Source organism: Ambystoma mexicanum, chromosome 4q, assembly GCF_040938575.1.
Source record: "Ambystoma mexicanum isolate Mex_15411 chromosome 4q, UKY_AmexF1_1, whole genome shotgun sequence".
Classification (NCBI taxonomy): Eukaryota; Metazoa; Chordata; class Amphibia; order Caudata; family Ambystomatidae; genus Ambystoma; species Ambystoma mexicanum.
This window is the reverse complement of record NC_090928.1, coordinates 1,211,842,789-1,211,866,245: the sequence shown is the minus strand read 5'-3', so window position 1 is coordinate 1,211,866,245 and position 23,457 is coordinate 1,211,842,789. Positions and strand designations below refer to the sequence as shown.

Here is a 23,457-nt window from a genome sequence, read left to right as displayed (position 1 = left end):
TGTTAAAGACCTTTTTATATATGTATTTTTAGATTCTTAAATGTGTTATGGATTGCTCGCAACCAATTTTGAGTATAGGATATACGACCCATGATGGAGAACTAGAATTACACGTGAGTAAACCTGTCTTTCTCTATAGCAGACATATTGCCCACTGAGCTATCTTACCAGCTTGTCCAAAATTGGAGCAAAAAAGGTAATGCATCTGTATATATTAACATTTTCAAGGTGTCAATTGTATTTAAAAATGGACATAGAAATCATTTTAAAAAAAACAAAAGCTGACAAGATAACTTTGTGTGTTTATCAAGCTTCAGTGTTGATTTCTGTTGTCTGTTGCTGTAGAGAAACAAGAGGCAGCCGTGAGTCCAGCTAAATCGGATAGTGGGAGCAGCATTATGTCCTCCATCGTCTCCATCTTGTCTATCAGCAGTTCCGACAGTGACGAATTTTATGAAGAAAACTTTGACTATGGCGGCTACGATGATAGTGAAGATGAAGAGGACGACAGCTATATCTTCATCTGAGACTTCTTCCCTTGGTCATAGGGCATACCCAACGAGTCATTCGGAACCAGTCTTTCACCGGGCAGGCAAAAGGTCTGGAAGGAAGCAGAACACCTCTAGGCTGGTCTTGCTTGGTAAAAACATGGAGTAGAAATCCTTGAACGTTTGCTTTCAATAAATGCAAAAGTACATGAAGTTCTGGAGCCAAGACTAAAACTTTTTTTTTCTTTTTTTTCTGGATTCGGTTTTTGTCTTTTTTTGATTGTTGAACACATTCTTTTAAGTATATGCCAAATGTGTGATCTCTCGCAAGCTCACTCAGAATGGAATCAGGGGTGCACTGCAAGGGTCTTCTCATTTTCCCATCAACACCAGTCTGCAGGACAAAGGGAGAGCCCAACCCACGTTGGGAGCAAGTCTTTCTATTTCCCTCGGGTCCGAAAGTGTGTGAAGCTTGCCTGATTTACCTGGCATTCTAGTGCGTGAATGCTAGGTTTTATAAAGTTGCGCTTACACTAGAAGTTTAAACTCTGTTCACTTTCCATAGCTGTTGGTTGAGAAGTTGTGTATACCCAGTCCTGCTAACATGGCTAACTTAACCCTAAATGGAGGTTTCTTTTGTACACTTTTTTATAATTGTAATAAGGTCCCTTAATATTTGGTTGCTGTTTCATAATATAAACCACAACAAATCCTTTGCCATGAGGCCCGGTATTGAACCATGTTTAAGTAACGTATCTGTGTAGAGGATTTCTGGGAGAGGGGGTTAAGTTTGTTGCAAAGGTCATACCCATGTCACATGACGGACTGGCAATAAATGTTGAAACACCTAGGGCCACTTTTTCGGTGATGGCTGAGGAGTTGAAATCCGTCTACAGGCATCATCTGCAAAACCTAGCTCCAGGACTTGGAGAAAGTACAGTGAAACCATGTGTCTTGTAGTAGGCCAGGGAGAGGCTTGGAGCCATATTCTAAGAGTGGTTGCAGGAGTTGTAATGACTCCTCTGGATCAATAGATCGCCTTAACATACCTTATTTAAAGTGATGTTAATACAATGTTAATGGTTAATTGTGGGTAACTTTCCTTTTATAGGAAGCTGGTGCCCAAACTGTGTGAAAAAAAGACAGTCCAGGAACATTTCGCAACCAATTTCTTTTAAATCCAAAGTACTTAATTTCTTTCTCTTCAAATCTACTCATGTGTCTGTTTAACTTGTGGTGGTGTTGCCTGTGAGATGCAGGAACTGTAATTTCTCTTGTCTTCATTTTCTTCTGAAAGCGAGTGACTACAGAGGGCATCATCTGGGGTTCTTAAGATTCTCTAAATGAACATTTTACATTTTTGTACAAAGATTGATTATTTAAGTCTGTTTTCCTTTTTCTTCAACCTTTTGGTTCCCTATTAAATTTGTTTGTATTCTTTAAACATTGTTTCCAGTGGTATAATAGTTTTACTTAATGTGGCCAAATTGTTTTCATTTAAGATCCTTGGAGGTGCATTGTAGTAAGTCATTCGCTGTTTTGGTCACTCCATTGCTGTGGGGTATCAATTTCTGTGGGGCATGAACGATCTGGGTCAGGGTATGGGGGAAATGGGAAAACTATTTATGGTAATATTTCAAAATAATTTTGGATAATTTGAAAGTACTACACCTTTATTTTTTATATATTTTGAGCAGCAGCTAATCTCAGTTGAATTTTTAGCTGAAGAGCATACACCTGCACACTGGAAGCATATGAGAAACTCTCCACTCAGTTTTGGTCTCACTGTACGGTTGGAAAAAATCTTCCTCCCGGTGAACACAACTTCAACTAAAGCCATATGACCACAAGCATGGATTGGATTCAGCAATCTTTTTTTTTCACAGAAATCAGCAAGTGCCAGGGAATGGTCCTGCACCAATAAACAAAAGGATGGACGTTTAATCACTACTAAATGTACTGTACTGTTCAGTATAGCAGAGTTGAAATAAATCAGTTTTATTTAATTCGTTCTGGGTTTTGATTTACTATTGCAAGCCAATAACTTCATATATACCCCCCTGTGTGTTTTGGTGCTTCAAAATTGTATTTGTTTATGCGTGCGCTTTAAGGTTACAAAATTAACTGCCAAACTGTAGTCTGGATCTGCTGAGATTCTTCATTTCAGCAGACCAAAGTATGTTAGTCAATTTGCATGTATTATTTTTCATGAGCATTGGCTTCTTATCCCAGATAGGCAGTCAGCTTCACCCGCTGAAGTGACATCTTCAACTGTCAGTTGCAAAGTTTCATACCTTTTGAAAAGAAAGTCATACCTACCTTTGTTTTGTAACTGTGTCCATCATAGCTGTGCTGTTTCCCTGGATAACCAGTGACAAAGTTTGCCAGTTCTGTTCTGTCCTTTTGCTGCAACCCCATGATTCAGGCATGTCCATATTCTTGCAAAAGCAAAGGTCCTGCAAGTTTATCTTGGGCCCCTCCCATATAAAAAATGCACTCTTAATTATACCATGAATGTCTTCATCGTTGTACTCCACTGGTGTCTCCAAGGTGCCCTAATTTAGATAGTCTCCTCCAGCATGAGGTCTGGCATGGATTCAAATGCTCATGAATATTCCCCGTCGTCAGGCTGGAAATCCTTGGTAAAAGAAAAAGGTTTCACTTAAAAACTGTATTTCTCCTTTAAACCAATCACTGCCCTCTGGGTCATATTGCCCCATCCAATGACAGTCCTCTCCCTAAGCCCCTCCTCTGGAGGAAGATGGCTTCCGATTTTGACAGCACGCTTCAGTGTTGGGAGTGCCGTGTTTTTGACGGCAAAAGTTTGTTTCAAAGAAGCTGTGTGCTTCTTTCTTCATCTACCAACAGCAGGGATCCTTTGTCGGCGACCTTCTGCGCCCATCTGAAGATCGTGGAAGATTCTACAAGGCATTGGTGCCTACTTTGTGCCCTCCAGCCATGACGGAGGAGGAGGGAAAGTTCCTCTTCAAACCCTACACCAAATGTGGGCTACAGAATGTGTTTGGGGAGGACAAACACCTACAATGCCTCTACTGCCTGCACCCGGACCACAAGGAGGTAGAGTGAGAGATTTGCTTCATATTTATGAGAAAACATTGAGGTACAGGCACAGTTGGCTGGCGGCATGGCTTAATGTCAAGGCCTCTGACCTGTGTTCTGTGCAAGGACCTGCCTCACCCAGGACAGGCCGGTCCGAGGAACAGTTTTAAGTCCTTAGAGGGCGCCTCATCCCTGGGGGCCCAAAACAAGGCCAAGAGCCGCAAGCCTGAGTCCACCAGGTTTGCTGCGGAAGCGGGTCCCAAAGTGGATAGGGCGAGAACATCACCTTCTGCCTCCATTGCCAGCCTACCATCGAGCTCCTCTTCAAAGAGGAAGTAATCTAACCCTGCTAAACTCAGTGAGAAATCCAAGAAGCTGCGCACGGAGTAGAAAAAGGCAGAACAACCCGAGTAGGTCCAACTGGCACAGGCTAAGATCGCGGCGACACAGTGGACAAGTGCTACTGCCATGGCATCTAAGGGTGGCTCCCACAGCTCCGGTGTCCCTACCCCCAAGGCGCAACACCACTGTAGTGACTTTGGCAAAGTCTACAGGCACGCCAGAAGGTGTGAAATCAGCTTGGCCCCCGGTTTAAGACCCTCGGGGGGGCGGGGGGGTAGGGGGGAGGGAGAGGAGCGCAGGAGGCCCCAAAACCGCCTTCCCAGGCCATCGACCGAGTCGTGGAGGTCTCGTCCACAGATGACGATGGATCAGGAGTCCTTTCACCCGGTCCACGAGTACGTTGAAGAGGAAGACGCCGGCGAAGACGATGCAGGGCCTAGTTTTCCTGTTCTTCATGCTCAGACGAGGGACTGTTCCTTGGATATTCTGTCGACTCTACACACCTTGGAGCTCCAGATGAGGATAGCTCCCAGTACCTGTGGTTCCCCAGGTCCCCGATCAGCCTCCTACAAAGAGGAGGAAGCGCAATCCGATGCCCCCGTTTCATCCTCCTCCACGTCTGGTCCTGTCTCCCCCAGCAGACTCAGACACGGATACAGGGATTGATACGGCCACGACGACAGATGATGAAGACATTGTCACAGCAGACACCCCACCGGATGAAGTGGGATCATCACACCATGATCGCCAGAGCCTCCGAGCTTTCCAGCTGGTGCCCGAGGAGGACTTCTTGTATCAAAGGCGCGAGGCCAAGAGAAACTATTATGGCGGTGCCCTTTCTGGATGATATCTGGGAGGATGGCCTGGCCCTCATGAAGGCTGGACGACTGGTTGATTTGCGCCCGCTCGAGGGAGCTGGCCAACAGACACACGGAGACGACCGTCCAGTTACTGACGGTGCTGGGATTCCTGGTCAACTTTCCAAAGGCCTGCTTAATGCCATCGCAGAACGCGCTGTTCCTAGGCGCCAGACTCAATACAGTGTCTTGCCTGGCGTTGCCCTCAGAGGAGAGGATAGCAGCCATTCAAGGGAAGGTGCAACGGCTGTTGTCGACTAAGGCAGCCACGTGCACCCATCAGGTCGTTACTGGGCATGTCCTGCATATACCTCGTCCGGCTCTGCAGGTTGCAAATGAGACCCCTACAGGAATTCCTGGACACGCGCTGGTTTCAGGTGTCCAGAAGCTTCACATACAAGATCCCTCTCGACGACGAGTTCCATCAGGCAATATGATGGTGGGGCGTCAGCTCCAACATCGCACATGCCACAGGATTTCAAAACTCCCCATACCAGGAGACCGTCACCACAGAAGCTTCCCTGAAAGGTTGGGGAGCCCACACTGGACGTCTACACGCCAGAGGTCTGCGGCTGCCGGAGGAGAAGGATCTCCATATCAACATTCTGGAGCTATGGGCAGTTTTCTGGGCCCTCAAGTCGTTCCTTCGGTCTCTGACGGGCAAGGTGCCGAGGATCTTCCTGGACAACACCACCACCATGTTCTACATCACGAAACGGGGCTCCAAGGAAGCGCAGGACTTGTGATACTGGGCCGTCGGACAAGAGCTTTTCCTCATCCCTCTTCACATAGCTAGAGTCAAGAGCACCATTGCAGACTCTCAGCAGGGAATTGCGCTCCTGCCACGACGGGGATCTTGAACAGGATCAAGTGGACCGCTTCTTAGTCAAGTGGGGTAGGCCCCAGTTCAATCTATTTGCGACGGTGGCAAACACCAAATGCCAGAAGTTTGCTAGCAGATGGACACATTCTTCTTCCCGTTGGAAGGGCTGTTTCTATATGCGTTTCCCCCGTTCCCACTCCTGCTACGAGACATACATATTCAGACAGTGTCCATGCGGGATGATACTGAACGCCCTGGTGCGGCGAGGCAGATTTGGTACCCGGACCTTCTCAGCATGTCAGCGTCGCCTCCTGTCGAGCTGCCAGTGGTTCTGGATCTTCTCACCAGAGGAGGCGCAATCCTACATCACCACCCAGGATCGCTGAACCCGAGTGCTTGGCTACTGCAGCTCTAGAGTTTGGAGGATATGAGTTGCCAGCAGACTGCAGGGAGGTCCTCGCCAAAGCCAGGGTGTCGTCGACCTTGAAGAGCAACAGTCACAAGTGGAAGCGTTTCGCTACGTGGTGCCGGTCACAGAAGATTAGCCCTTTGTGCTGCTTCAGAAAATTTTCGACTTCGGAGTCCTACGTCGATGACGTTGGTACGATGTCCCTCAAGGGCCTCCGTCGAGCCGATGTCACCAGATGTTATAAGTAGGACGCACGACGCCCATAGCCTCAGTTCTGTTTTTTCCACTAACTTGTTCGCTTTGGAATCTCGGCGCGTCTCGGTTCTTCTGTTGGTGAAGTATCATGTCTTTGTCTTCTTCTACCCCGCGGTCGAGCTTCAAGAAGTGTCGGGACTGCGGTTCCAAGATGTCGCTTATGGACCCGCACAACGTCTGCCTCTGGTGCCTCGGTGAGGACCAGGCCACCGATGACTGCGATGAATGCCAGTCTTTGACGTCGAAGGCCTTGCGGGAGTGTAAGAAGAAGTTGACTGTAGATAGGGTTTCCAAACCCCGAAAGTCGAAATCCGCTGGGCTTTCGACCGACGATTCGAGGGGTGACTCTCTGCGTCGGCGTAAGTCCAGGGGGTCTTGGTCCCGGAGTGATTGCCGCCATTCCTCTGCCTCTTCTAGGCACTCTCGGAAGCGTCGTCACGGGTCGCCTTCCTCGTCCGAGGACTCCGCCAGACGGCGGGTTGCTTGTCCCAACAAGCATTCATCTCCGGCGGAATGGGACGCGTTTCACAAGGAGATGTCGATTTTTGAATTGCAGGGCTCCGTTCCATCCACGCCTTCGAGAGAAGCCGGCATGGAACACGCTAGGGCCACCGCTCGCACGCCTTCGGGCTCAGGCGGTCGGCACGATCATCGGGAGACGTCGAGGTCCTGATCGGACAAGGTAGATCGCTCGAGCCTTGCCCGCTCCAGGTCCCGGTCCTCGACGCCCTCGAGACCGTTGGAGCCTGTGAGGTCTTCGGCGCCATGTCCGTCGAGGGGATCACTCGAGGCTCCGCATCCGAGGAAGTCATCGGCGCTGAGGCTGTCGAAGGACACACTCGGGGCTCCGGCCTCGAAGCCGTTGTCGAACCCGTCGGCGCCTCCCTCGGCGTCGACACAGATTCCGTTGACGCCCTTGACGCCTTTTGATGAGGCTTTATCGGAGGTGCCCTGAAGACTGGTGGAAACCCAGAGGAAGGCACTGAGTAAATCAGTGAGGCCTGTGTTTGAGCCTTTTTCTGTCCAGGGATTTATTCCAGCCTTTGGCTTATATCTCAGAGGTGGATGAAGGGTCAGATGTGGAAGGGTTTGTCCCTCCTGAGGTTCCTGACGACCTGTTGTCTGGTCCTAGCCAGATGGAAGACCTGCGTCAATCCTTGCATGACGCCAGTGGTCTGGACACCTCCCCGGAGGTTGAATTTGGCAGGCCTGAGCCTGGTACACACGCTGAGTTTTCGTACAGGCGTCTCATGTCGAGGGTGACGCAGTACTTGGGGTGGTCTGCTCCACCTGTGGATTTTCTGCAGGATGACCTGACAGATATTTTGGACCGAGGTCCACCCACTGACCCGGTGCTGCCATTTAATATGGCCTTACAAAGAAGAGTGGCGGCAGCTTGGACTGCCTCCCGGCAGTGAATAAGTTGTTGCCGAAAAAATACCGTCCAGCCAGTGGCGACCCCGGCTACTTGTCTTTGCACCCCACTCCGGAGAGTTTGGTGGTGCAGGCGGCTACGGCCCCAGTGAAGCAGGTGGCGTACCCTACCTTCCCTCCTGATGGGGACGACAAGCGCCTCGACGGTTGGGCGAAGAAAGTGTTTTCATCTGGGGGTATGGCTTTAAAGGCAGCCAACTCCGTTTGTGCCTTGGCAAGATTCACTCACACTTTGTGGAATTGTTTATCTTTGGCAGCTGAACATATTCCCGAAGGGGAGGAACGGGATGGTTTTCTTGCCCTCATTCAGGATGGCAAGGATGCCATGTGTGAATCCTTTCAGTCTGGTCTGGACGTCACAGACTGTCAGCCGGTCCATGGCGGCGAGCACCGTGATGCGCAGGTTTGCGTGGTTGCGGAAGTCGGGGTTTGCTCCCTATGTACAGCCCCGGCTTCTCAACATGCCCTTTGGTGGTGACCATCTTTTTGGCAGCAAGGCTGACAAGAGCCTTAAGAGGTTGCAGACCTCCAAAGCGGCAGCAAAGTCGTCGAGCGCTGCAGTTAATCAACCTCCGCCTTTTCGTCCTAGGGGACAGCAATGGAGGGGACGTTCCTTTCGATACTGCTCGTCCTTTGGTAGATCGAGGGGAGCAGCCAGTCAAAGGGGCCAACGTAAGAGTACCAGAGGTGGAAAACAAGGTACTTAAGGTGCCAAAGCCGCTTGGGCAGTTGCCTCTTTGTCCTCAGGCACTGCCACAGCCTCTTCAGCTCAGTCATGAGGCCATGTCCCTTGGTTCGCCGGTTGGGGGAAGGTTGGCGCAGCATCTTGTAGAATGGCGTGCCATTACTTAAGATGTGTGGGTTTTGGAGATCAAAGCCCACGGCTACTGTCTTTCTTTCCGGCAGAGGCCTCACGACAATCCACCAGGGAAGCTCTCTTTGAAGAGTCTGGATCCGCTCCTTGCGCAGGAAATCAAATCCCTCCTGGAGAAAGGCACCATAGAACTGGTTCCTGTAGTGGAGAGGAACAAGGGATGGTATTCCCCATATTTTTTTATCCCGAAAAAAGACTGGGGATTGAGACCCATCATGGACTTGCATGGTTTGAACAAGCTCCTCAGGAAGGACAAATTCAAGATGGTTACTCTCTCAAGTCCTCCAGGCCCTTCGACTTCAGGACTGGGTGGTGTCTCTCGACCTCAAGGATGCTTACTTTCCTGTGCCGATTCATCCCAAGCACAGGAAGTACCTGAGGTTCGCGGTTGGCGACTCAAATTTTTATTTTCGGGTCCTGCCGTTCGGATTGACCTCCGCCCTGAGGGTCTTCACCAAGCTAATGGTGGTGGTGGTGGTAGCGTATCTCAGGAAAGGGGGGGAATTCACATCTACCCCTACCTGGATGATTGGTTGATCAGGGCACGCTCTCCCGAGCAAGTCCTGGATCATCTGTCAATCACCTGCCACTCCCTTCACAGGCTGGGCTTCTCCCTCAACTTAAAGAAGTCCCACTTGACACCTACCCAGCGGCACCAGTACATCGGAGCAGTGCTCGACACATCCATGGGGCAGTGTTCGCCTCCCCAGGTGAGGGCTCATCACATTCTGCAGATGGTGGACAAGTTTCAACGTGCACAGAGTCTCCCAGCGTTCGAGTTCTTGAGGTTGCTCGGCCTCTGACATCCTGCATTCTACTGGTGCCAGGGGCCAGGTTGCGGGTGAGATCTCTGCAATGGGCTCTCAAAATGCAGTGGTCGCAGTCCTCCAGCAGGATGTCGGATCCCGTTCTGATGCCACCCTCGGTCGCCCAGGATCTTCTGTGGTGGGCCGTCGAAGGCAATCTGATGAAGGGGGCTCCATTTTGGCTACCCTGAGGTAACGATCGTGACGGATGAATCCCTCACGGGATGGTGAGCTCATGCCAACGAGTTGACAGCGGTCGTTGGTCTCCGTCGGAGTCAAGACTCCATATCAATCTGTTGGAGCTGCAGGCCGTCAGGCTAGCCCTGAAGGCTTTTCTGCCATCTGTGCGGGGGAAGAATGTCCTGTTTCTGATGGACAATACAGTGGCCATGCACTACCTCAACAAAAAGGGGCAGGGGCAAGGTCTCTGCCACTGTGCAGAGAGGCGATGAAGCTCTAGTTCTGGGCCATCCAGCAGGAAATTTCGATCTCAGCAGTTCATCTGGCCGGAGACGACAGCGAGGCGGCGGACGCTCTGAGCAGGCAGAGCACGGTCTCTCACGAGTGGGAGCTGACTCAGGAAGTTCTCCTGGAGATATTCACCCTTTGAGGGACCCCACAAATGGATCTCTTTGCCACCAGTGTCAACCGGAAGTGCAATTGATTCTGCTCGTGGGAATTTCCTCCAAGAGGAGCCTTAGGGGACGCGTTCGTAGCTGAGTGGTCCTTCCCATTGCTGTACGCGTTTCCTCCAGTCCCCGTTATTCCGCAAGTGCTGCAGAGGTTACAGAGGTTTGGTTCCCGAATGGTCCTCATTGCTGCGGCTGTCCATCTGCTCTCACGGGAGTGGGGTCGGGTTCTCCATCCAGAGGTCAAGTCTCTCAACCTTCATGCTTGGTTTCTGAAAGGTTGAGGTACAAGGATTGGGACCTCCCTGAAGATGTGATGGAGGTGTTGCTTTTGGCCAGAAGGCCTGCAACAAAGTCCCTGTACCATTGCCGTTGGAGAAAGTTCTGCGACTGGTGCAGGGTAAAGAATGTGGATCCTTTTTCATGTGCCATTCCTGTGGTTCTGTCTTTTTTGCTGTCGTTCGCCCACAAGGGCCTGCAAGTGGGTACCATTAAGGGTTACCTGGCAGCGCTGTCCATATTTAAGCGCTTGTCTGAGGAGTGTTCTTATTTTAAGATTTCTCAGTTTCTGAAAGGGCTAACTAATGTGTTTCCACCATCACCTTTCCAGGTGCCAGGTTGGGATTTGAACTTTGTTCTGAAATTCCTAATGGGACTTCAGTTTGAGCCCTTACATTCTTTTCCTTTGAGACTGTTGACCTTTAAAACTGTATTTTTGGTTGCGGTTACTTCCGCTCGCAGAGTGAGTGAGTTGCAGGCACTATCTGGCAAGCCACCTTTCATGGTGTTCCATAAGGACAGGGTTGTCCTTAGGGTTCGTCCTTCTTTTCTTCCGAAGGTTGTGTCGGAATTTCATTTGAGCCAGAAGGTCATTCTTCCGGCGTTCTATCCTCCATATCCTGGTAAGGAAGAGCGAGGCTCCATAGGTTGGATCCTAGGCGAGCTTTAAGCTTCTACATCTCACGCATGTCCCGGGTCAGAGTGGACGATCAGCTCTCTGTAGGATACGCTAGAAGGCGTTTGGGTCAAGCCGTTACCAAGCAGACCTTGTCCAGATGGATTATCTTGACCATCTCTTTTGTAGAACACTACTCCCTGGATTCTATCCATGGGCAAGATTTGGCTTTTGGCAAGGTGGTCCTCTATTCTGCAATTTCATTGGGGATTCTAAAATTCTAAATTCTTTTCCCACCTCCATATGTTGGTACTGCTTTAGGAGTCTGTCATAGATGTGGAATACGTCAGAGGACACAATCCCTTCGAAGAACAAGTTACTTTCTTACCTGGTAACGTTCTTTCGATGGGATGTTCCTCAGACGTATTCCACATCGCACCCTCCCAGCCTGCCCCTCTACAGAATTTCTTATGCGATTGCAGCTTACGTTTCCGCAAGGCTTTCTGTAGTCATACTGGCAGAAGATTGGTGCCACACGTTCTGGGGAAAAAACTACAACTGAGGCTACGGGCGTTGTGCGTCCTACTTATAACATCCGGTGACATCGGCTCGACGGAGGCCCTCGAGGGACAACGTGTCGACGTAGGACGCAGACGCCAAAAATTTTCTGAAGCAGCACAGCTGTGGTGATTACCTGTTATAGATGTGGAATACGTCGGAGGAACATCCCATCGAAAGAACGTTACCAGGTAAGAAAGGACCAGGTAAGAAAGGACTTTTCAGATCTTTTCCTGCCGGTGAAGGCCCCTGTGTGGAAACTAACGTGGTTCTGACGAGGCTCATGGGGTGCCCCCTTCGAGCCTCTGGATCAGGCACTGCTCCTGTTTCTCTCGTGGAAAACTGCTTTCCTTGTGGCCATCACCTCTGCCAGTAGGGTAGATGAGATTCAGGCCCTATACTGCAAGAAACTGTGCCCGACTCTCCACGAATTGAGTGTTGTGCTATGTACACACTGACCACAAAAGTGATGGATGGAAGGTTTCGAATTAATCTAAACCACTGGCAATTGCTCTGAGCAACCTTCCACACCACCGTTTTTTAGCCCGTCTGCGCCATTGCAAAAGGGGACCAGCCATGTGCAAATCAGTCAGCAGCTGCCGCCACCCTTCTTCATTCTGGAGCTTCTGATAGAATTCCACCTCAAAGAATCTGGCGTTACCTGTTTTATTTTATTTTTTTTCTGAAACCTTCGCCGGCAGAAAAAGCCTTGCAGTCGCTGAACGGTGCTCATGCCCTGAAGTTGTACGTGACACGCACAAAGAGTTTTAGGAACACTTCACAGATGTTGTGATCTTTGGTCCTGTGGACCATGGGAAGGCCTTGTTCAAGGCTTCCATTTCAAGATGGCTCTCTGGCTGCATCACGCACTGTCATTGGTTGGCTAACTGACCGCTGCCCGGCCGCCCGAGAGCCCACTCCACCAGAGCGATCGCTGTGACGATGGTGTTACGGTCTGGTGTGCCCCTGCTCGACATCGGCAGGGCTGCTATGTGGAGGTCCACAAACGCATTCATGAAATTCTACTGTGCCGACGGGGATTCCAGGGAGGAGTCCATAGTCTGCCAAGCAGTGCTAAGCAAACTGTTTGCTTGAGGTGAGTCTGTTTCAGGGGTAAGTGTAATTACTTCTGTTGAACCTTACTACCTCCCGTGGTTGTGTAATGTTGTAGTGCTATGTATTTGTTATTCATGAGCATCCGCATCCATGCCAGAACCCATGATGGAGAAGGTTTAAGTTTGTTCTCCAGCATGGGTCTCGCATGGATTTGCATGTGAACCCTGCCTCCGACCCCTCTGCGGCTCTTCTTGGTCATACTGCCACTTTACGTGATTACCAAATCTGAAGATGGCTGCCAGAGGAGGGGCTTAGGCAGAGGACTGTCATTGGATGGGGGCAGTATGACCCAGAGGACAGTGATTGTTTTAAAGGAGAAATACAGTTTTTCAGTGAAATTGAAACTGTTTTTTCTTTTAGAGGATTGAGGATTCCCAGCCTGACGGGGAATATTCATGAGCATGTGAATCCATGCCAGACCCATGCTGGAGAACAATAGTTACAGGAAAGTAACTAAACCCTTCTGGGTATAGGTTGGCAGTAGACCACCTGGGGAAAGAGGCAGCTTAAGGATACCATCCCCACTTTCTGCCATTTGTCTGGTTCTGTGGCCTACTTTTCTGCTTGTTGGTACCCTACACCTGCCCAGTGATTTAAAATGTGCTGCATGAATTCAATAGAATGCCATCTGTGAGGACAGTATAGCCTCAGTGTTTTTTGATTATTTTTTTTTTTAACTGATAAAACTATGCAGGTAATTCTGCCCTTATTCGGCATGGAGTTTGTGTGGGGTAGATTAGTAGCTCTCACTACGAGTGTAGTACACTCATGCACACCCTCCAGTGACTGGCTACTGATCATCCCTGCCAACATGGTAGGTCAAAGTTTGCATGTGCATTCCTGAACACAGCGGTTGGAACCCAAAGTTCCAACAGGTAGGGGGTGGCATATTAGCAGTACGTACCTCTGGTTCAAACTATCATAGGCTTATTCTCCCAAAAGTCGACGTGAAGTGGGTATACCTTTTGGGCTTTGCCTGATCACATTGTATTGGGATCACTGCTGGTTTAGTAGTAGCAAGGTGCGAAGCCACTATTCATCCTTGTACACCTGCAGAGCAGTAGGCCTTTCATCGCAGTGGCGCTCCTGCCCTGCATCTAAGCTGGAGGCATCAGTACCTCGAAGCTCGCATTCCTCGGTAGTTGGTACTAATTGCTCCATCACATCACCGAATTACAAGTCTTGCCGGTGGTCTTCAACAGCAGGAAAGCTGCCCAAGGCATTTTGCTTCGTGCTCCCCAAACTTTTACATTCCATCCCCTTTCTTCCATACTTTAGGGATGTCCCAAAGAATGGGGACGACACCGGAGGCTGTTGCAAAGCAGCAAGTAATAGGATTTTTCAACAAGAGCATGCCTCAGCCACACCCTGTACAGCACCTACACTGTGTGCCCCACCCAACTGTCCCTGACTTTCTGTGCATCGGATAGGACTGATCATTGCACCAGTAGCTGTGCCTTGCTGCGCTCACATTTAGTTAAAAAAAAAAACAAAGAGCCTGTGTCTCCTGTCCAGCATGTTCAAATGTTTTGTGGGTTGTCCTGCATTTTTTCTCTACCTACCTACACAACTTTTGCATGGGATCTCCACATACATTTCACTTGTGCAGCATGTGTCGCTCGTTCTTGGATCATTCTTCTCTGCTGACGGTTCCATGTAATAATGTCCCCACAAAAATATCGCCATGCAAAAATATCGCCGAAAAATGGCCGTTTTTTTTTTTTTTGGCTGCCCTCTCTCCATATATATGGTCACCCATATAATATTGCCACAACCTTTTCCCGGCGATATTATGTACGGCGACCATATATATGGGGATAATATTACCCGATACCCCGCTGACTGGCATGGTGGGAGGAAGCTTTTGGAGAGACTCTCCCGGTCATCAAGGACTTTGTTGCATTCAGGGTCAAAACCTAAGCAAATGGTCAGTTCACCAGGGCACATTATATGGAGGACTCTCTACTACCTGTTCAGTCGGGACTTAGTTCAGAGTCCAATGTCCCTCTACAGACTCACGCCATACCCAGCTCTGTTGCACCCATGTGCTGTACCCCACATTGTTTCTTCGATCGATCACTGGCCTGGGAGGCAGAACTTTTCTTCTCCAGCATGGGGTCTGGCATGGATTCACATGCTCATGAATATTCCCCGTCGTCAGGCTGGGAATCCTCGGTAAAGAAAAAACCAGTATCAGTTTCGTTTCTGATCTGTCTTTCGTAGTAATAACCAATCACTGGTCTCTGTGTCATACTGACCACAGCCAATGACTGCCCTCTACCTAAGCACCGCCTCTGGCAGCCATCTTCAGATTTTTACCGCACGTTCATGTGTTGGGATCCTCGTGCTAATGCTCTCGAGCGTTAGTGCTATTTTTTCACGTTTTTTCTCAAAACTTCGTTTTTTCCGGTCAAAAGAGCCTCAAGCTCCACCGACTCTCCATCCGATCAACGGGGACCCGTGTCGGATTCGTCTGCGCCCCTCAAGGGTGAAGATTTCGTCGAGATACGTTTGGAGGACTCCAGAAGCTTCTCAGGCCCGGACATGGCCCAGAAGAAGGGAAGCTCGACGCCCGGAAAGCTGTTCAGGGTCTGCCCTGGATGCCAGCTGCAGAACGTCTTTAAGGAGGATGAACACTCCTTTTGACTCTACTGCTTAGATGAGGACAAGACGCACGTGGAGAAGGACTGTGCGTTTTGCGGCAATATGTCGGAGCGGACCATGAAGGACCGCCACCAACGCCTCGCCAACTGGCTGGAAGGGAAGAACGCGTCAGGTGAGAAGAAGAGGAAGAAATCCGAGCGGTCTTCTAAGACCTTTGAGGACACCCCGGCGACGGGGGTCCAACACAAGGCCAAGCACCGCGAGTCCGCTGGCACCGGGAGCGCCGAACGGTCGGGCTCTACAAGCGCCAGGCAGGGCGCACCCTCCCCGGCACCTTCAGCCACGAGCCAACGCTCTGGGTCGGGTAAGAGGAAGGGCGAGCACCCGGCTAAGCTCCTGGAGGGGCCCCGGTCGAGCTCGAAGGCCCCATCGGAGGGGGAGCGAGGCAGTGCCCCCCCCCCTTAAGGATAAGGCGGTGAGCGCACCTAAGGTGGTGAAGGCCTTAATCCATCCGGCCAAGCCCTCTATCGATACTGTCGCGGCGGCCCTGGCTCAGCCTGTGGAGGCTACACCAGTGGTGGCGACCTCGGGGCTCAGAGTCTCCCTGCCACCTCGGAGGGAGTCCTCTTTGTGCCCATCGATTGGACCCCCGTGAAATCCCCGGCGGGGAAGAAAAAGGGGGGCAGGGCGTCGTAGATTCGGCTTCAGAGGAAGAGCTGATCGAGGTCTTAAGCCACGGCCTTGGCGTGGATGAAGACCGGCCCGTCGGGATGGATCCCGACGCAGGTGACAACAGCGTCGAGGGTGCCGACGGGGCCCCTGATCGCCCGTCGGATTCCCCTCTGCCAGCGCGGCAAGACAACTCGGCGGCCATTTTGTTGGCTATACAGTCCTTATGCTCAGAGATAAGGACGAGACTACCTTTGCCGACGGAGGAGCCTCTCCCGTCGGGGGATCCTGAACCGGGACCTTCGGGTGTTCCCCCTCCCAAGAAAAGGAGGATTCACCCTCCACCTCCTTTTCAGCCGTCGCGACCCGTCCAGCCCTCCTCCCCGTCCACCCGAGGGGATGATACGGGGACTGACACGGCAGCGACGGGTACGGACGACGAGGTATACGACGAGGACCTCCCGTCGTCACCTCCCACCAGGGCCTCTCCGCCCGACGAGATTGGATCGTTCCGTTCCGCTCCATGATCGCCAGGGCATCCGAGCTTTTCCAACTCTGCCCTGAGGAGAAGAAAAAGGAAGGATTCCTTTATCAACGGCGCGAGGCCAAGAGGAAGACGGTCCTCGCGGTGCCTCTACTGGAGGACATTTGGGATGAGGGCCTCGCCCTCCTCAAGAACCCTTCCACGACGCCAGCTAGAAGAGATCGGTACGAAAAGAAGAACCGGGTCCCGGACGCGGCCCCCCTGTGCCTCCGGGCGCAGCCTACCCCGGACTCCGTCGTCTCCGCGGCGGCCAGGAAGAAAGCGGGGGGGGGGGTGCGGCCTCCACATCGACTTCCCCACCGGACGACGAGGGAAAAATTGGACGCTATGGGACGCAGGGTCATCTCGTCTGCAGCGACGACGATTAAAGCGGCCAACGCCTTGGCTATCGTGGCCCGCTACGACAGGGAGCTATGGTACAAACTGGCTCCTACCGGACGACAAGAGGGCGGATGCCCTAGAGATCCTACAGGAAGGTGAGGTGGCGTCGGACCACGCCATCACTATTGCGACGGATATCGCCGACACTGGATTTCGCCAGTTGGGCAACGGCGTGTGCCTTAGGCGGCGTGGATGGCTCAAGGCTACGGACTTCCGTCAAGACGTACAGACCAGAGTCCTGGACATGCCGTTCGATGGGAACAACCTGTTTGGGAAAACAGTGGACGATTCCCTTCAGGCCATTAAAGCGGACACTGAGACGGCCCGGGCCCTTGGGGTTCTACAGCAACGACGGACGCCCTTTCGGAGCAGCAGAGGCAAGGGCGCCTCCAAAGGTTCAGGCGGCGGTTTCTCTACCTACCGTCAAGCGGCCCGCTCGTCGTCTCAGGAGGCCTACAGAGGACGAGGCAAGTCGGGAGGACCCCGCCGACGTCGCCAAGGAGGTCAAGGCGGCAAAGCCTCGTCGAAACAGGATTGAACCGGCCGTGGGGTCGGGCCCCCACCGAAGCACCCCGGTGGGAGGCCGGCTGGCGAGCTTCGTCAGCGTGTGGGAGTCCATCTCCACCGACCGTTGGGTGCTGGACGCCTTGGCCCGGGGCCACGCGCTCGAGTTTCAAAGAAGGTGCCCGCGCGTCCCCCCCGTGGCCAGGAGAGAGCTTCACGTCCCTCAGCTTCTCCTGGAGGTAAAGGCGTTGCTCAGGAAGGGCGCCATCGAACTCGTCCCAAAGAGGCTTCGGGGCTCCGGAGTTTACTCGAGATACTTCCTCTTGAAGAAGAAGACGGGAGGATGGCGCCCCATCCTAGACCTGCGACGTCTGAACAAGTTCATCAAGGCGCAGAAGTTCTGGATGGTCACCCTCCAGCACCTCCTGGGTCAGCTGGAGGAAGGAGACTTCCTATCGTCGTTGGATTTGGAAGATGCCTACTTCCATATTCCCATCCTAAAGGGGCACTGAAAATTCCTCAGGTTTGTGGTCCAAGGGCGTCACTACCAGTTCAAAGCCCTCCCCTTCGGACTACGGTCGGCACCCAGGGTATTTACCAAGTGCCTTGCACCGGTGGCGGCGCAGCTGCGCCGCGAGGGGATCCACGTCTACCCCTACCTGGACGACTGGCTCATCCGAGCCAAGACGAGGGAGCTCGCCGTGGACCACACGGCAAGGACCGTCCAACTTCTCACAGACCTGGGATTCTCCGTGAACTACGCCAAGTCCCACCTGGTACCCGCGCAAAACGCACTGTTTCTGGGAGCGAAGCTCGACACAGTGTCCCTTCTGGCCTCCCCGTCGGAGGAAAGGACCAGGTCCATCCTGGGCAAGGTACAGCGGATGTTGGTTTCCGACGCGACCACGGTGAGGTCCATCAAGTCCCTCCTCCGAATGATGTCCTCTTGCATCTACATCATTCCCATGTGCAGGCTCCGGATGCGCCCGTTGCAGGAGTTCCTGGACGCGCGCTGGATCCAAACGACGGGCGGCTTCGAGGAGAGGATCACACTCGACGAGAGTTTCCGCCGAGCGGTCCGGTGGTGGGGCACCCGTGCGCATCTGACGGCGGGCATGGACTTTCAGACCCCAGACCACCAGGAGACAGTGACCACGGAGGCCTCCCTGGAAGGGTGGGAAGCGCACACCGAAAATCTGCACGCGAGAGGCCTCTGGCTCCCGACGGAGAAGTTCCTCCATATCAACGTCCTGGAGCTCCATGCAGTGTTCTGGGCCCTCAGGTCCTTCCTTCCGTCCCTCAAGGGCAAGGTGGTGAGGATCTTCACCGACAACACCACCACCATGTTTTACATCAGGAAACAGGGCGGAACCAGGTCCCCAGCACTGTCCAAGGAGGCGCAGGACCGGTGGCATTGGGCAGTCGCCCAAAGGATGTTTCTGGTGCCGTTTCATCTGGCAGGGATAAAAAACACCATCGCCGACTCACTCAGCAGGGAGCTGCGCTCGTGCCACGAGTGGGAACTACGGCAGGATCTAGTGGATCGCCTCTTCCGACGGTGGGGCACACCCCAGATCGACCTGTTCGCGACAGCGACGAACTCCAAGTGCCGGAGGTTCGCCAGCAGGTTTCCCCAGGCGAGGAGCAAGGGCGATGCTTTCTCGTTCCCCTGGGAGGGCCTGTTCCTCTACGCGTTCCCTCCTTTGCCACTTCTAATCCGGCTCGTCAACCAGCTCAAGAGGTCACGGTGCAGGATGATCCTCGTCGCACCTGCGTGGCCGAGGCAGATATGGTTCCCGGACCTTCTGGACTTGTCAGCGTCCCCGCCAATCAAGCTGCCGGTGGACGCGGATCTACTCTCTAGGGAAGGAGGCGCCATCCTCCACCACGACCCGAAATCGCTGAACTTGCAGGCCTGGCTCCTGCAGCGCTAGAGTTTGGAGGATACGACATACCGGCCGACTGCAGAGAGGTTCTTGCAAAGGCCAGGGCGTCCTCGACTCTTAAATGCTACGGACACAAATGGAAGAGGTTCTCAGTCTGGTGCCACGCATAGAAGATTAACCCTCTACGGATTACGGCTCCCCAGGTACTGCCGTACCTGCTGACGCTGGCCAAAGCTGGACTGACACACGCGTCCATCAAGATTCATCTTGCTGCGATCTCCCGATACACCAGAACCACGGGCCGGACGTCCCTGTGGTCTCATCGTCTGGTGAAAGAGTTCATGAAGGGACTGTTCAGATCGTTCCCGCCGGTGAAGGCGCCGGCCCCGGCGTGGGAGCTCAACGTGGTGCTGACCAAGCTCATGGGACCTCCGTTCGAGCCTCTGCACTCGGCCCGTTGAAGTTTCTGTCGTGGAAAACAGCGTTTCTTGTGGCCATCACCTCCGCACGACGGGTGGGAGAGATCCAGGCCCTTTCCTGCAAGGTCCCGTACTTGACTTTTCACGACACGAGGGTAGTGCTCAGGACGCACCCCTCCTTCATGCCCAAGGTACCGTCGGACTTCCATCTCAACGAACCCTTGGTGTTGCCTGTGTTCTTCCCGTCGCCTTCGTCGCCGGCTGAGAGGACTTTGCACTCGCTGGATGTGGCTAGAGCGCTGAAGTTCTACGTGGACCGCACGAAGTGTTTTCGGAAGACGTCACAACTCTTTGTGAACTTTGGACCTGTCAATCGGGGGAAGGCTCTCTCGAAGGCTTCCATTTCCAGATGGCTCTCCGGCTGTATCGTGTACTGTCATCGGTTGGCAAACCGACCGCTGCCTGGCCGTCCGAGAGCCCATTCCACCAGAGCGATCGCAGCTACCACGGCGTTCCTTTCTGGTGTGCCCCTGCTGGACATATGCAGGGCTGCTACGTGGAGGTCGACGCACACCTTCACGAAATTCTACTGCGTCGATCGGGATTCCAGGGAGGAGTCCAGGGTCGGCCAAGCAGTGCTGCGCAACCTGTTCGCCTGGTGAGAAGGTAAGATGCTTAATGTTGAGTTTGATGTAATGCTTAATGTTGAGCCTTTGCCATCTCCCGTGGTTGTGCATGTGTGTACTGCTATGTATTCTTTATTCATGAGCATGTGAATCCATGCCAGACCCCATGCTGGAGAAGGAACAAGTTACTTACCTGTAACTGTTGTTCTCCGGCATGGGTCTGGCATGGATTCACATGCGAACCCTCCCGCCTACCCCTCTGCGGCTCTTCACTTGGTCATACTGCCACTTCACGTGCTTCCAAATCTGAAGATGGCTGCCAGAGGCGGTGCTTAGGTAGAGGGCAGTCATTGGCTGTGGTCAGTATGACGCAGAGACCAGTGATTGGTTATTACTACGAAAGACAGATCAGAAACGAAACTGATACTGGTTTTTTCTTTACCGAGGATTCCCAGCCTGACGACGGGGAATATTCATGAGCATGTGAATCCCTGCCAGACCCATGCCGGAGAACAACAGTTACAGGTAAGTAACTTGTTCCTTACTTTGCATGACCCCCAGTTCTATATGGGGCTACTAAAAGCAGAGGAGTCATAACCATTCCCTGTGATTGCATGGTAGGGATGCCTCACACACCCTAGCCTGCATTGCTCTATCCAGTTGCTGTTCAGGCTCACGAAAGCACACACATCACTTTACCGGTCCCATTGGCCACACATACTTGTGCGCAACCCCTGCGGCCTCCAGTTTGCACAGAATTGCTGCATTGCGCGGAACCGGCACATTGTGAGTATGGGGTTCTCAATAAGGAGGACTGTGCTAGGCATATCTCTGCCATGAAAGGGCAGGCTCTGGAACTTGGGGAGTCTAGCCACTTGTTGAGCACCCCAAAGTTAGGGACACCTGCTCCACTCACAGTCCTCCGAACCAGCCGTGCTCATGCACTCTCATGCCTTGGGTACAGTGATCCTCATCAGTTCGCAAGACCTTCCTGAGCTCACCCGTTTGGTCTTCGGCAGTTTCACCAGCCTTGGCTCAGAGAAAACTCCTATCTGCCTTGGCCTCAGCCTCTGGAGTACTCTCGCACACCTTTGGCTAGAGAAGAAAAAGCCATGGACTCTGGCAAGGAGGTCTACATGAACAGTGCCTGTCACTTTTCAGGCAAACGCCACTGCCATTCTTGCACAAGACTTCATTGGGAATCAAAAGTAACAATTCTTCAATGGCGTGTCGGAAGCATAGCTCATAATGCTTGGTATTTTGCAGTCAGAGGTCAGACATGTGAACACTGCCACAAGGAGGGAATGCGCTTGGGATTGGACCTGAGATGGGGGGCCTAGACCAAAAGCACCAAGCTTCTGCCCTTCCTCCCAATGGTTTCAGCACGTTACTTGACAGCTAATAGTCTGTCTGCGTTGCCCTGCCTAAAAGTCCACCATCTCTTCCTCCCAACAAAGAACCCAACTGGACTTCAGTAGTTTCAAATGTTTGCAGGCATGCGCTGACAACCGGGGCAGACCGGGCCAGAGTGATGGCACACAAGCTGGCAAGTGTTTTCTGAATACTGCATCAAGCCAGGCACACCGGCCCAAGGTTTGATGCTCCAAAGGCCTGCTGCATTCCTACCCTGTTGGCCAACTTGTGTCCCTGCACCTATAATCCTGAAGGGATTTAACAGAATAAGGGCCACAATCCGTAGTGAAAATGAGATACAGGCTTCCCCTTCCTAGCCTGAGAGAGCAAGATGAAGGCCAAAATGGAACATCTTTCTAAAGTACAAGGCAAACTAGAATGTAAAAAAAAAACGATAGAAAAACATCCACTGCCTGGACAAATCGTGCAAGTAGCCATTGAGTTACGAAACCCGAAAAAGAGAGGGATACGAAGTATCCCTGCCACACCTTCACTGTAAGGTGATGTGCACAGTGTAAACAAGGAATTCTGAGACTAATGTGTGCCCCCAAAACAGATTGGCTAAGCAGGTTGAGTAAAGCAAAAAGGCCTTACTTCAAAAGTCAGGTCTGTTTGAGAACAGCAACACTTTGGGGGTGGGGTCCATGTTCATGGAGGGAAAGCAGCAAAGAGACAATCTTATCTAACCTATTGGATCCTGGGTTTGACTGGGGGTGTCCCTGACCTACTCAATTTTTTTCTGTTGTCTGCAGAATTGTTTGCATCAGATCAGTAGGGTATGCTTTTGAACCGCCCTTGGCAGTCTTTTGGAATTTTCAGAAATGTCTTCACTTTGTGAGAGTACCCTGATCCCACTCATTTACCACTCTGCATCACCTCCCATTGATGGAGTCCATAATAAAAGTAATTTGTGTTTTAATTTACTTTTAAGCATTTTAGTAACTTGTGCTTGTTTAATGATGGTTACCCACATTGGAACGATGAAGGGGTACGTGTGCCCTTCTGCAGGATTCAAACCTGCAAAAGGCAAGCTAGGCTCATGTCTACACCTAGTACTTAACTCAAGAGTGTGTTAAAAAAAAAAACTCTAAAGAGTATCTACTAGCTTGGTGTTAATTCTGGAAAAGTATTTTTAAGTATATTTGATTGTTACACATATCGCCCCTTTTAAAGTATGCTTATTTAAAAACTGCAGTTAAATCAATAACTATTTATAACTAAAACCTTGAGTGTAAGTGTTACTTGGTTTTGTATTTGAATTTCATTGCTACAGCTCACATTTACCCCTCTTGAGATGAGCCTGGCTGCTCAGTCACACTACCAAGGTGTGTAGTACAGGCCGATACCAAAAGGTGGGTTACCTAATATCAAGAGAACAAGTGTTGTGTAGTTTCCCTCAGGGCTACTACATTAATTCTTGCTTAACTCCTATCCTAGTGTAGTTGGATTGAGAGAGATACCAGTCTTTTTAGAACCTTTGAGCCACAAACGCTGCCATTGCTCAATTACATAGAAAACCCCCCCTAAAAAGTGCAACTTTGGAACTGATTACTTTAGGGCACAAGGCCCCACACCATTTTAGGGCTGGACCCAAGTGTTAGTGGCTTGTTTTTAATGTTGCATTAAGGTGTTGCTACTATATTCTGTGCAGCTGTCTACTTACCTGCTTTACACTGGTTTTGAATCATATGCTATTTCTATCTTCTCCTAATGGTGAATGTGTATATATGCCGAGGGTTCATTTGCTTTGTGTGTATTTAAAGGCCTAATACATCATTGTATAGTTTTGTACTTGCCCGTCTAACTGTTGCTAATGTGGACTAATTGTAACCCTAGACCACTCATGCATCCATCCTGAGTCTAAG

The 23,457-nt window shown here is 51.6% G+C and overlaps 1 protein-coding gene across 6 annotated transcripts in view; it reads left to right on the top strand.

Annotated features, from left to right (window-relative positions):
* Positions 1 to 23,457, top strand: part of RNF8 (ring finger protein 8) — a 780,077-nt gene that overhangs the window by 516,182 nt on the left and 240,438 nt on the right. The window contains exon 8 of one of the 6 annotated variants that reach the window (XM_069608769.1): positions 346 to 2,494. The exons of the other annotated variants lie outside the window; for them this stretch is intronic. Within the exon in view, the coding sequence (XP_069464870.1) occupies positions 346 to 527 (182 nt within the window). The 3' untranslated portion in view covers positions 528 to 2,494. Of the gene's footprint in view, positions 1 to 345; positions 2,495 to 23,457 lie in introns of those variants that run through there. 6 annotated transcript variants of the gene reach the window in all.